Source organism: Amphibalanus amphitrite, unplaced genomic scaffold (genome assembly GCF_019059575.1).
Source record: "Amphibalanus amphitrite isolate SeventyFive unplaced genomic scaffold, NRLGWU_Aamphi_draft 000148F_arrow, whole genome shotgun sequence".
In the NCBI taxonomy this organism is placed as follows: Eukaryota; Metazoa; Arthropoda; class Thecostraca; order Balanomorpha; family Balanidae; genus Amphibalanus; species Amphibalanus amphitrite.
The window spans coordinates 365601-379851 of NW_024881643.1; the positions used below are offsets into that span (position 1 = coordinate 365601).

General features: G+C 56.4%; 1 protein-coding gene across 10 annotated transcripts in view; it reads right to left on the reverse strand.

Annotated features, from left to right (window-relative positions):
* LOC122382832 (protein hu-li tai shao-like) overlaps positions 1-14251 on the reverse strand; it is a 40120-nt gene that overhangs the window by 13602 nt on the left and 12267 nt on the right. For all 10 annotated transcript variants that reach the window (XM_043368676.1, XM_043368678.1, XM_043368669.1 and 7 more), the window contains exon 3: positions 1681-1859. In XM_043368676.1, coding sequence (XP_043224611.1) covers positions 1681-1857 — 177 coding nt within the window. In that variant the 5' untranslated portion in view covers positions 1858-1859. The remainder of the gene's footprint in view (positions 1-1680; positions 1860-14251) is intronic.

Genomic DNA, 14251 nt, shown 5'->3' on the forward strand with positions numbered 1-14251 from the left:
CACACACCCGAGGACCAGAGTCCATCAGCTAATGTAAGCTCGGCTATTTTGAGACCAGACTCGATGGTGTCATAGCCATCACAAGTGACCCATGACAATGGCGTCTCCAGCACGCCACCAAGGCATAACAGGGTATGGACGCGGTGGTGCGGGAAATTTAGTTAGTACAATATAGTGTACTGCCGCCAAGTTCTGTCGGAATCACGACCCGACGGCGATACATAACGAGTGTTAGCTCAACACACAGACAGCAAAGGGGCTGATAAATATCCTGGAGCCAGTGACCGGAGTCAACTCATTCAACCCAATAGCCGTGATTCACTCACATCGGGTCACCCAGGGGGTCGTTAAAACTCTGAATAGTAAAATCACTCAAGAATCGAATTCCATATGATCTTGCCAAACAAATCCGGCTCCATTTGCCCAGTGCAGGGGTGCTGTCTGCCCCCCCCCCCCCCTCCCAGACACCGCTCGCACCACCCGGCCGGCTACATCGATATGCACGGCCGGCGTCCAGGCGGCGCCACCGTCGGCCGGAGCGTGCCACGCCCACCCCGGCCGGCGCCGGTCCGAGCCGCCGCAAAAACCACCACCGTGCCGCTGTACCGGCCAGCGGTACCGACACACACGCCACGCGCCACCGGTAGCGGCAGCCAGAGGGACGCCCGGCACCAGAGACAGCGTGCAGAGCACGGCACGCAACCGGTTTATTGATCAGCGCGGCCTCTGACCCCGCTACTAGGAAGGACAGTGTATCCGGGAAGTGGTGATCAATAAACATCGGCGGGCTAGTTCTCAGGACGGTTGGGAGGGGCGCAGTGGGTCCTATTGCAGTATGGGTCGGTCTGCGTTCTAGCCACCAGGGTCGTAAAGGCAGTCAGATATAGGGAATAGGATAGGAGCGGGAGCCGTGGTAGTGATGAGACGGATTGAACTCAGACTGGAGGCCGGGCACGAGTCTCCCAGATGGCCTCTGGTATCCGCCCTGCCCAGTATCGTCTGATGCCGATGATCTCAGAGGTATCACATAGACACTCGCGTCGGCCAACAAAGTACAGAACGTTCTTAGTCATGGACTCATGGCACTGGGATGTACGAAACACCCCCTCAGGCTTTAGAACCTCCACAATGTACCATCCACATTGATCTTCGCATTAGATCAGCATTTAGTCACAGACCGCAGAAATGTCTGTACCCTTTTGCGGTCCTGATGAAACCAGGAAACGCATACCACGGTACATGACTCAGCCACAAGCAGTCGCAGACATAAACATTGACCAGTCGAGGACTGACAGACACAAACCAGCCTATGCACACCAACAGGGCCGGTGGTGGACCAGTGGCCAACAATCCCAGGCTTCGGCCCCTAACTTAGCCCAGGCACCAATATTGACCAAACAACCCACACTCCAGTGTTGATCCGCGCAATCATACTAATCCAGTATAATCAGAGTTCAAACAAAATTCGTCTCAGTCAGCTGTGACACAAAACACCAAATCCTCGGTACATACCCAAGTTACTTCCCCAACTCTGCCACACCATTTATTTCACCTACTGTTATAAATAACATTCTCCGATAGCAGTCTCATTCCCACCCTTACTCAAACCACCCACTCTATACCTACTACCACCCCTGCCAGCGCACTCCTCCCCATCTCCCGTCTAAGCACGACTCTTACCCTGAAGGCGGGCGACTGGAGGACAGCCTCGACGCGTTTCCGTCGACTCATCTCCCTCATGTCGGCGTCGACATCGGCGGGCCGCATCCTCTGCCGCTCCAGCTCCTCCTCTGACAGGCCGTTGGTGTCGGGCGCGTCGCCGGCGCCGCCATTGGCCGTCGCAGTCGCCGTCTCCATGGCTGGTGGAAAAGGTAGGCTGGGTTAGGCCCACGCTGGTGGACACATGGTATGGCTGCAGTCAGGGAATATATGTGGTAGTTGTGACTTGTGAGGGTTTGTGGTGGTTGAGGCTTTGTGGTGGTTGTGCGTAGGAATAGTCCGTGCACGTGAAGATAATTCCGCCACACGTGGTGGGTGAGGGGATGACATTTTGGAAGAATAAATGGAACCTTAGTCTGAATTGCTGTTAGCACTGTTTTGAGAGACATGCTTAAACATATAATCAAGTAAAGTAACCGTACTCTCATAGTTAATATCCAAAATCGTAAGAAAAAGGCCTGATAATTCCGAGGAGCTTTCGGCTTACGCCTTCTTCAACTCCAAGTTGAACTCCAACTCCAAGTTGAAGAAGGCGTAAGCCGAAAGCTCCTCGGAATTATCAGGCCTTTTTCTTACGATTTTGGATATTAACTATGAGAGTACGGTTACTTTACTTGATTATATAATAAATGGAACCAATGAAAATAGAAACAGGTGTGCTAGTACCGATGCTGTCACAGCTGTCCGTCTCTGATACCCAACAAGTGAGCGGCAACTCGTGGCAATAACAGACAGGGAAAATCAATAAAAAAGAGATCTGCGAGAAATGCAGGACATAAGTTTGCCCAAACAAAGAAGAGTCCAACACAGACAACCTTGTCTAGATCAGGACAATGGCATATCACAGGGTCAGTTCCTGGCGCCATCAGGCAGGGAGAGGGTTACTTTTCTGGTCGGAATGGGTAGCATTGCAAAAGGTCAGCGATAGACAGTTATAGAGGGACTGTGTGGGTTGCGGCAGTTCGAGATAGGGACGGCTTTGGGGCTCAGCGTCATGGCGGGGCTTTAGATAAAACAGCTGAAAAATACAGGGAAAGCCTCTATCGAAGAACAAACAGCATAAATATCACAAGACACATCACAGATATTGAAAAGCAGAATAGCATTCATTCGGCCACACATCGCTCATGAATAGCGTAGCGCAGTGTCTGTGTATATTCAGATGTCGGAGCTGCTGCGTGTCCTGTCCAGAGTCGTCGCTAGTCCCCGTTCCGCAGCGGCAGCACGGCAGTCATCAAAGCTGCTATGGATGATGGCCGAACGTCAAACACCAATCCGCTCGCAGCTGATCCACTGACGCAATCTGACACAGATGGTGACACACGCTGCTCGGCGCACGGGTCAGTAAACCATGCTGTCTCGGCTCTGACGTGTGCCGCACGGCCACCACGGCGCTATGGTGACCTGACAGTCCGCCACGGCGCCACGCGTCGAAGAACGGTGACCGCTACTGATGGGCTGCAAACCGGCGCTGGTCGCCAACCATCATTCAACTGGCCAGCGCACCGCTGCAGCCGCCGGCCCACTCAAACACTTCTGCACTCTACCAGAGTAGACAGATCTGCAGTCGCGATTAATAACTCTGCTCGATCTCGGCAGGACCACCGCTGGATAGACGCAGAGCCGACGGCAGATGCCGCAGTTCTACGAACTAAGACCAAGTTTTCGGGTACTAGCGCTGTGTTCCAGTCAGGAGCAATAGGGCGGTGCACGACTCCATCCACAGTTGCTGCCGTCATTCCACACCGCAGCCGACACCAGAGGCCAGCGGCGCGGCGGCAAGGCGGCCGTGGCAGGGTGCCAGGGACCGGCTCGGCGTTCACGGACCACCTCACCCCGCCGTCGGATCACAGCCCACGGGTGGAGTGGCACGGCCGGATCACAGCCCGCGGGAGCAGCGGCAAAGCCCGTCCACAGCCCGCGGGAGCAGCGGCATGGGCCGGATCACAGCCCGCAGGAGCAGCGGCAGCACGCCCGGATCAGAGCCCGCCGCGGGAGCGGCGGCATGGCTGGATCACAGCCCGCGGGAGCAGCGGCACGGCCGGATCACAGCCCGCGGGAGCAGCGGCAGCAGGGCCCGTGGCTTGAGCAGCGGCATGACAAGCAGAGCCACGGCCGAGCGCAGGGCAACGCGGCCTTGATCGAGTTACACACTCTGGTCACGGTGGTATGTCAGCATTACATACGACACGATCCGATGTAGGTGCATGCATGGCACATGATAGCTGGCATAACACACGGTGTCCAGATTTCATGCGCAACGAGTATGCCTCACAAATTTATGACGCCGCCAGCATTGCATAGTCAAACAGGAGTCGTCTAGTTAATTCAGTTGTGATCAAGATAAATTGGCGCAGCTGTTGCATGTTTGTATTTTGATGGCGCAGTAATACCCAATCAGCTGGGGCACGGGTGAGTCAGAGCTCAGAGCCAGCCAAGCGTGCCTAAGGCGTGTCGCTGTCCGGCGGGAAGGGTGACTTCACGACCCAAGACGGCCATCCAAACTACCGACCCGATCAATGACCAAATAGGATGTCTCACAGGCCACAGCCCTAGCATAGCACTCAACCAGTTCAGATCCCGATGGGGGCGCTCTTCTGACAGTTATAGGTGAGTCTCAGTTGACATCAACAGGAGCGCTCTCCAGACACCTACAGTGGCTCTCAGTCACGTGCCGTTACCACGCTGAGCACTTTCAGACATGGCAGCTGGTCCGGAACCCCGACCACACAGTTCCGCTACCTCTAAATAACTCAGACGACGCCCATTCCGGTCAACGCCACATTCGGAGAAATATTTCAGAGGTTGTCTGGCCGACCGGGTTTGTGGACAGCAGTAAATATGGTGACCGGTTAAAATGAAAGGCGTCCGTCAGGTAGCCCAGAGAGCACTGTCCGGATAGCAAAACTCCGAGAACTGTTGGAAACTTCAGCACGGCTGTCTCAGACTGGCCGCAGACTGGACAGAATTGGCTCATGAATTCGTAGCTCGCAATCGGTAGAACAAATCTATTTTTGACCTTGGGACTTCCTCGTCCATCTCTCAGGCTTCTGGCTTCATCCACGGCGCGCCTGCAGGCCTCGTATAAGGTGCGACACACTCCTAAATCAGCTCCGTTGGCAGCCATTGCAAATCTGAGCAGCTGTGCTGGCGTCCTGCCTATACGTGTATTACCCACCGCCTCGAATGTTCTGGCTAAGTTACCCTGTGCAGGGTGCTTCGCTCACAGCAGAGAGCGGGCAGCCGTTATCCACAGTTGTCCGCGCTGGCGGAAGTGCCGCGACCCGCCATCACCTCTGTTCATTTGGGAGGAACGCGCGGCGGTATGCCGGCATCCCGGCCGCGACCACAGTCCACTTGTCAGCCACCAGTCCTGTCCTCTCCAGAAGAAACGGGATTCCGGGCTGACAGGAGGCGGGGTACTGCAGACGGGACAGGCAGAACAGACTGGATCACAGACCACAGACCGAGCACAGACCGGACCACAGACCGAGCACAGACCGGACCATAGACCGGACCGCAAACCTGAACAGCCACCAGGGCAGCCAGCCACAGAAGCGGAACACATAAATACCGCTGACTGAATGAGACGATGCTGGAATGGAGAAGCGTCAACGGCCTTCAAACGGTTGCTGCAGATCCCACCGTATCCGTTCCGTGCCCCGTGACACGACATCGACGCGGGCAGAGGTCAACCAAGGGGTCGTGTCAACAACTCATCATAGCTTGATAGCCACTCATAAGACCAACTACCAGAGGTTTCGCAATGAAGCCCTTCATCACCGACGTCAGGCAGCCAACCGGATCCTCGCAGCCCTGCCAGAATGACGTCTACGGAACGACCTATGGCACGGAGCCACCTCTGTCAGAGTGCTCAAACCAGAAGCAAGCTAATTAATCTAACAAATGCACGCTATTTCAACCACAGGCAGCTCGGATGACTAAAGCGTCAACAGGGAACGGCCCAATTTCACGACCACAACAGAGCGGGCAGCGTTCTCGGAGCTGGCCACAGTTCCGCGCACCGCTCAACGCCCGAACAGTTTCATGTCCGCCACTCATGACTGCGGCATGCGGTGCCCTTTTGGCTGCCGACGTCAGGGTGGGAGGTCCGCCGGCTCACCGCCCGTCGAATTCGACGTTATGGCACGTCCGACGACCGTCGAGGTCGACGGCCTCCCGAGACGGTCGGCAGCGTGCCGGGCGAGGCCGTACGAGTGCCTCCATTCTCAAAAACGGCTGCCAAACTGGGCCAACGGGCTACGGTCCGCGGGGCAGGGAGGGGCGAGGCTCACAGCAGCTTTGTATGGACGTCGGACACGGAAAGAACTCGGAACAATGAAGAGACGCGCAGTGGCCTGGCTGGTCCCCATTTTGATGCAGCATCTACTTAACCTCGATAAATACTCCGGAACATGCTAAGCGTCAGTACAGAGCAGAAACCATTATACGAATAAAAATGTAGAAGCCATTATAAACAAAAGAAGAAAGAGGGCGTTTGATTCTGATAAAGTTCTTGAGATGTTTTCTGGATGGGCGATGGCGGGTAGAAAATGTCGTGTCTTGGGCATCTTTCAGCGGAATTCCGACATAGCCGGGAGCAACAGTACTTGTTTGATGCGGGACGAACCAAAGTAGACCGTGAACCCATCTGAGTCAGCTAACACCCAACAACGCATGGCCCACGAACCGCGGCGCCCGGATCAACACAGAACATGGCTAGCAGCACCGGCCGATGACGCACGTGGACAGAGCCTGCGGCCAAAACCGCACGTGGCAGACCTTAGCCGAGGCAGGACGGTATCCGGCCGGTCGGCTCCGGCAGTTCAGAGGGAGAAGCGTCCAAAGAGATAGGTATGAGCAGAAGGCAGCCCAGCCCAGCCAGACGCTACTCACTGGTGCCTCAGCTTTGGGGTTGGGTGGATCGATTGAGTCCCAGCTCCAAAAGAAGTCCAATTTACCGCCGTCCAAAAGACACAACAGATAAGAACACGCGACTCTCCCGTCGCTGTTCATTAGTGTGGATCCATTTTCTAAAGGGCGTGGCAGGCAGAAAGAAACTCTATCGGAACTTTTCGCTAAAAGGCGGTCTTTACCAAAATAACTCATTATATTAGTTAGGATTGGCATTTATCAAGACAAACATCACTCAATCTGCTGTCAGAGCTCTTCTAAAGTTGACATACGAGTTGACAGACATACGAGTCGACATACATATGAGTTCCTACAATTACTGGCTACTGCGCAAATATAATACGAAAGAATAGAATTGCAGAAGTTACTTCCTAGTGCATTGATACGTTGAAGAATATTAACCATTTGATAATCAAACTTCCCTCATTACGCTCAATGTTCTTTTTCCTTGCGTGATATCTATGATTAGGCACCACAATAACGTATTTGTATACGGACCGATGACAGCATTAATTACCTCGCAGCGACTATTATCGGTTACCTAATGCCCTACGGCTACAATACATCCTCCTCCATTAGGAGTGTCGGCGCCACGCGACTATCAGCATCGATAGGTGCACGGGCAGACATCAGATATCAAAGTGCCGCGCCAGTGGACGGCCATCGCTACCCACCAACCAGTGGCCACCCTCCCCCTCCCCCTCCCCGGTCAGATACACCGCTTATCAAAGGGGCACGAGTGCAGCGGCCGGTCAGATCAGCGGAGTCGAACTCTCAACGAGCTGTGAATGAGCATTGAGCAGCGCAGACCGACTTCTGACGCCGGCAGACCGTCCGTGCTCTGTCTCCAGTCCAGTGCGGCCACGGACCATTTACTGACGCAGACAGACGGTCCCGGGTCCTGGTCCAGTGCGGTCTGCGGGCAGCAGCAGCCCCGCCCAAACGCCGATCGATGCCCCTCCCCTCCGCCCCCACTGTCCGCCGACCATCGCTGATGGGGGAGGGGTCAAACACAGTGGGCCATCCGACCACTCAAGCTAAGAGGCTCGCAACAACAGCAGCACGCGGCGAGCTGCGCGACACTTGACAGAAAAACAGACCGAACAGAACACTGACCCGGGCCGGAGGGCGTCGGAGGGGCTCCACCAGAGTGGAGTGATTGACCGAAAAGTCACTAAGCTATTATAAATCATTATTCAGGGTATCAGATACGGCCACTTCATAATCCAACCGGAAACAGACAGCCAAAGTATCCTGATCAGCTATCTCAGGGCACCACATATGAGTAGTGTGGAGGTAGGCGAAGTGTTCTACGTAGGAAGCGAAAGCAATATCACTTCAGTCAGTGCCTAGACCATCTCCGTCTAGCATTCAGTGCGACGCCAGCTCCCCCCCCCCCCCACCCCACAAACACAGGTATGATGAACTTTGACTCAAGTTAGCCTTCGGAGCAAATACTAATAAATCACGCTTATTCGCCAGTCGTCACACTTCAGAATGTAACGGTATGTCAATTAGCAACACTTCATATTAGCATAGCACCAATCTTGCTGACCCTTCCGGGAGCCAAGGCACCGTTATCAAACCCGAACTAAGCAGTACGGTCGCGTCAACGTTCGAACGGTACCGGTGCGAGGCGCGGGCGGCGGCGGCGGCGGGGGCGGGCTGTCGTGCTATCGGCCGCCGCCCACTGGCAATCGTCGTGTTCGGACACTGGACAAACACGGGCGCCGCTACCGCGCCGGTCTCGGCAGCGGAGCAAGCAAACAGACCGTGCCCGCCCGGCTCCCGGCAGCCTGAGTCAGCCGCCGTCCCGGCAGCTCTCTCCGTCGGCGGGGGCGGGGGCGGGGGCGGGGGCGGGGGCGGCAGACACCGCCCACCGGCCCGCCAGCGGACCATGCCGACCCGTGACGACAGCGAGTCGAGCGGCGCTGCAGCCACTCGCCACCCGACCGGTCCCAGCGGCAGCGCGTCGCCAGCTCTGGCCACAGACAGAACTGCGCAGGAGACGGCGGCCGTCGACACGGCACATAGGTACAGGCTGGGAGAGCGCCGGCCAGCGGCACGAACCGGCACACGGCGCGGGCGCAATAACAGATGGGTGTTGACGGTAGCGGTCAGACACCAGCTGCATATGGTCGGCGGTCGGTGCCGGTGGTCTTCCCCAGTCGGCAATGGTTCGTGGTCATTGGCCAAAGACCAGTGGGCACTGGCAGTTGTCGCCATCAGCGGTTGTCGGTGTCGCATGCCTACCACCGCTGGAGACGTCTGAGTGTCTATTTACGCTGGACGGAGGACAGAGTACAGTCCAGTCGCAGGACACGGGCCAGGGCGAGCCACTTGTTCAGTGCTAACCGGGGAGCTGGCGCAGCGGCCACGGCCTCCCAGCAATCTCAGTTCGGCCGCTCTGCAGTGAAAGGGCAGAGAGCGCCACTCACCCGCCTCCGGCTCCCATGCACGGTACTTACAGCCTACAAAAGGCTCGACCGTGAATGGTGCTCATGTAACCGCGACGGGTGACGTAATCCAGGAGAACGAGAAACCGAACATAGAGAATGGATACACGAAAGCATCAGTTTTCAGTTGACGGAAAAACTGTTGCTGCTGCCTGGTCAATGACTCTGATCAGGCGGATGCGAGATGGGTCGAACGGCATTTACCACGGACGGTAGTCGGTACCCATTGCCGGACCACTGAACTGGGACTGCACCCACTCTCAAAATGGAGTCAGAGCCTGTTGTACTCGTCAGTCGAGTCACTCTGACTCCCGCCCACGCAACCATGAGTCACGTTATGCTGCACCCACACTGACTCTTGTCAGGTCAGGTGGCGATCCCCAGGCCCGTCAGTCAGGCCTACTCAGAATTGAGTCAGACAGCCCACGCCCACTCAGACCCGAGTCAGCCAGCCAACACTAACTCAGACCCGAGTCAGCCCAGGTCCAACCGACTCATGGATGGATTCGACCAGATCACAGCCCTTCAATCTTCACAATCTGGCCAGACCAAGCCCCTTCCGTCCCGGCAGGCCAGGCGGTCAGTCGTTTGCACACATTGCGGCGACCGTAATGTTTTGTTTGTTTCACCCCAGGAAGGGCTGAATAGTAAATGGTCATTAAAAGTCATCATCATTGCCACTCTCAGCATTCGCCTGGCTGCAAATGACAGGTCACGACCCTTGCCACAACACATCGAGCAGGCGCCATGACTGTTTTCAGTCTGTACGTGACGGTGGCCCTGCGGGGTCGCGGTTCCTCCGTCGACCTTGTGGCCACTTGGCCGCTGAATGAACAATAAGGCGCGACGACAGGCCACTGGAACCAACAGAGGTCGCCCGGCCGGCCAGCGCTGGGCTACAGGTCTCTGTCCCCGGAGGCAGCTTCAGCCCGCCCCGGTGTCTAGTCCGGCCGCAGCCACCATCCACAAGCCGCCGTCGCGGTCAGAGCGCGGTGCGGGTGCTCGTCCGAACAGCCGTCCCGAGAGCCCTTCATACACCGGTGGCGGCGAGAGACCGTGAGTCAGCGGTGCCGACCGTTTGCTCTACCGGCGATTATCGCTCTGTCCCACGCAGCGCAGACGAGTGGACCAGCTGTGGAAGAGCTAACAGCTGAGGATTGCATACAAGGTCATGCTTCACTTGTTACAGAACCTGGGCACGTGTCGTGTGGTAGCAGTCGCAGCCTAATGGTAGCAATGGCTAATGGTCCGCTGTATGAAGCATTGCCAACTAATGGTTTCGATAACCAATCAATTAGAAAGTTAACGTACGTAAATGTTGACGCTGAAATATCAGCCACCGTAAGCTAATAAGACAGCTTCACTTTCTAAAAAAGTGGGGACAACCAACGCTTCCACATTTTCCTACACCATGTTTGCTTGTTTCACGTCTCGATGAATCACCAAACCAGTTCATATCGCACGGTAGGAAAGAAGATAACAAACTGGCAAAAGAAGCAGTTCGAGCATGCCGCCGCAGAAGCCAGTTTTTTTTTCTCTTGGCGCCGCGGGGATATCTGTCTGACCCACTAATGACCAGCGAGGTCTGTCTACAGTCCGCTGTGTGTCCACAGAGGAGTATCGGCTGGCCGGCAGTGTCCACAGGCGGGGATCGGCCGGCCGGCAGGGTCCACAGGCGGCCTGGGAGTGTGGCCGGCTGGGTGACCGCGCGGCACCACGCCCGTCCAGGCCGGGTCACATGGACCGCCGTCAGCCGCCCGGCCCGGCGCGGCCGACCCAGTTGGCACCGGCCGCGGACGGGTCGGCGCGCCGCGCCACTCGGGCGTCCAGGTGCGGTCGATACATTTCAGACGCGTCCAACAGCCCGCCGCCGGCGAGACCGATCAATAATCCGGCCCGGCGGCTCACCGGCGGGGGAGGATGACGCGAGCCCCGCGGGCAGACGCACCCGCCGACCCCGCGACCGCCCACGGCCAACCTGCTGCACGGGCGCCGCGTCTGGCAGACTGGCAGCCCTAAAGCCGCCAGTCCCGACACATCGGCCCCCACTGGACCCCCATCAGCCCACTCCAATCTCTTTCCAGACAGCCAATTCACGTTGCAGCTTGACAATGCCTTCTGGCGCGGGAACAGTGTCCAACATTCGGCCGGCATTCAGACCTCCTTCACGCCTCCTGCTGGGAAGGTGACGTCATTTACACAGCCCAGCAGACCTTTCCCAGTTACGGGAGAGCCAAAGGCGAGCCCTGACGGCCGGCTGGCTGGCGCAGGCGGCTGCCCGCAGTGACAGAGTAAGGCAGTCGGCTCGGCAGAGCGGGAGAGCTGACGGCGGCCGGCGCGTGGTGCTCGAAATAGCGCCGGGACGCTACCCGGAAACGGAACCGGCGCGATCCGGAGCCGGAGTGGCCGGCTGGCACCGACCCACGGCCACGACCCGAGCCGGAGGATCGATCCGCAGCCCGTGTGACTTGCCGTCCAGATCCATCGTGCACTCTGACCTTAAAGGGACCCTCCCACCTTCAAAAAAGTTAATGAATTGGCATGAAAGTGATGTCGCTCGGTTCAGAAAGAGCAAAAACGAATATCTACCAAATTTCATCGAAAAATATTCACCGGTTTTCAAGATATTAGACTTTTACTTTTGTTTACTTTTTGGGATCTCCGCTGTTCCTAGCGACTTTATTTGAAAGTGCGGCATTTGTTGCGCGCAAAGCAGCATATACCACCGCGTGCTACAAAACGTTTTAGTCAAACATTTAACGGACGTTCGAAAGCCTGATGCCGTCATCAGATTCCCGTAATGGTTAAGAGATAGGGACCACGCTGGTCCCACCCTGCAAGTAAAGGGAAGACTTTTCTTGAACACCATAAAGCTGTGGGGATTGCGACCAGGATAAATGGTGGTTTCTGAGCCTGGCCGCAAACTTGGCTATCTCAACTCAAAACTAATGTTAAGGTGGGAGGGTCCCTTTAATGACCTCAGCAGGCTGTAAGGCGCCGCCCTGGGGTTTCGGTGATGGCCAAGAGGGTCTAACGGAGTACGAACTGTTGCTGACGTTAGAAACATGTCTCAGACGCTGACGTGAGACGTACCCCTGACGTTGACGTGAGACGTACCCCTGACGCTGACGTGAGACTCTCGTCTCCTTGGTGACATATCACTGGAGTGAAGTGTCATGTAGGGCTAAGCTCGTCCCAATTTCGTCAGCATTTATCACCAACAGAATGGCCACTCACCAGTCGAAATGGAAACATCCCGGACGCGCTGGGCGGTGTATTTATTATTCGTGGCCCGTCCTGGTCGCGCATTAGTCGCCTGTGAGACACAGCGCCAGTCCCCAGTATCGGCAAAACCAGCGTCTCACGCGCCGGGCGACATGACTTCACTGTGTATCGACCGACAAACATGGCCTTATCTTATCACCGATATGGCTGGCAATAGGACGACTGAAGGCTTCATTACATGACGCCGTCTCGAGTGTGAAGTCGCCGACGGATTTGGACACCGCACCGCGCGATAGGCTAAGTCGGCAAGAAGCTGTGAAAGAACGCTGATAAAAATCAGGTGCCAATACAGCTTCATAAACCGATACCAATGAAGTTCAATGTGTCTGGCGTAGAGTCTAAGAATTAAGACGACTGGTATCTGGCCTAACATCTTCGATAAATTTTACAATTCCGTTCATGGTAGACAACAAAACGAGCTGGAATGTAAGCAGTAAGGCGAGCCATAGAGAAAAACACGGAACAAATAGTGCATGGACGCGTTTCGATTATTAAATCTTCATCAGCATGACATAATCACAGAGAAAACAAGATATAGCACACAAACATTCGAGCTCGTCACAGTGCAATCGTCTGCAATCAATGTAAAACGTTTGGAAACATTTTATTCTAAATTTGAAGGATAGGTACCTAGTGGAAATGATAACTGTTACGAGGCAGCATCCCATTGCCATTCATATATAGCACAATATGCCTTCGGGTAAGCAATATTCAGTCCCCAATCTTTATGTGATGATAATGGGTGATGGCATATCACCCCTTGCAGCCCTCATCACCGCAATCCTGAGACATTTCCCAACAGTTATTACAACCACGATACAATTACGGGAGCGCTATCCTCCTGAATACCCCTGGGGCGCCGGAACCTCATCAGAAGCCGCCCGGCCCGGGGCGGTTCCGTCCACCTTATCGTACCACCGACGGGGCATCTCTGATGGTCGCCGACTCCAATCAGCCACCGACAATCGCTGTCGGCTCGGGTATAACTCAATGGAGCGCGGCACCCGACAACCGGCGTGGGCCGGCGGTCCTCGAACCACGCCCGCTTCGTTTGAGGACCACAGCGCGAAGCGGATCGATGCGTCGAATGGCTGGGCCGCCCGCCGGCGGCGGCGGCCGGCACAAAGGCGGCTGTGCGCGCGCCGCCGCCGCCGCCACTGTCACTACCTCAGCGGGGAGTGGCACGGCTGTGTCAGCTGTGAGGTGCATGTTACTAGGTGAGACAAGTCTCTGAAACGGCGGCGGTCCGCCCAGCTGTCTGTCAGCCGGGCTGACTGCCAGTGGAGTCGCCGACCTTCGCCGCACATGCAGTGCCGTCTCTCCCCATTGGTCACCTTGCACCGTAATCTCTACACAATGTGACCTGTTGGTACTGATTAACACTGCCCTGGCGTGCTCCTATCACCCACCAACCACCAGGTCAGCGGCGCCGGCGGTGACAACACCCTCAACCCATCCCAACTCCCACTCATTCCTATAATCGGCGGTAGTCAGCCACGCTGGGCGACAACTGCTCCCACCTATCTCGCCCACACCAAGCGGTCAAGGCACGGCCAATAACCAGCACCCCGCGACACTCCCCAGCTCAGACCAATTGGCAGCAGCGCGACAGCGAACTCTAGTCGCGGCCGCCGACCCCGCCGACCACACATTGATCCGCGTCAGCCTTCGGACAGCAAAAAACACCGCGACCAAAAACACCGCGCCTTTCCGGCCGGCCTAGATAGGCACTCGCCGTCTCGCGGACAAACAAAACCTAGCAATAATCGCAGCGAGGCAAACACTTCGCCCTGTGGGGCCGGCCTAGGACGCCCGCTGGGTGGGAACTTGGGGCACCCGTCCGGTCGGGCTGGTCGGGACGGGATAGGGAATGGTCC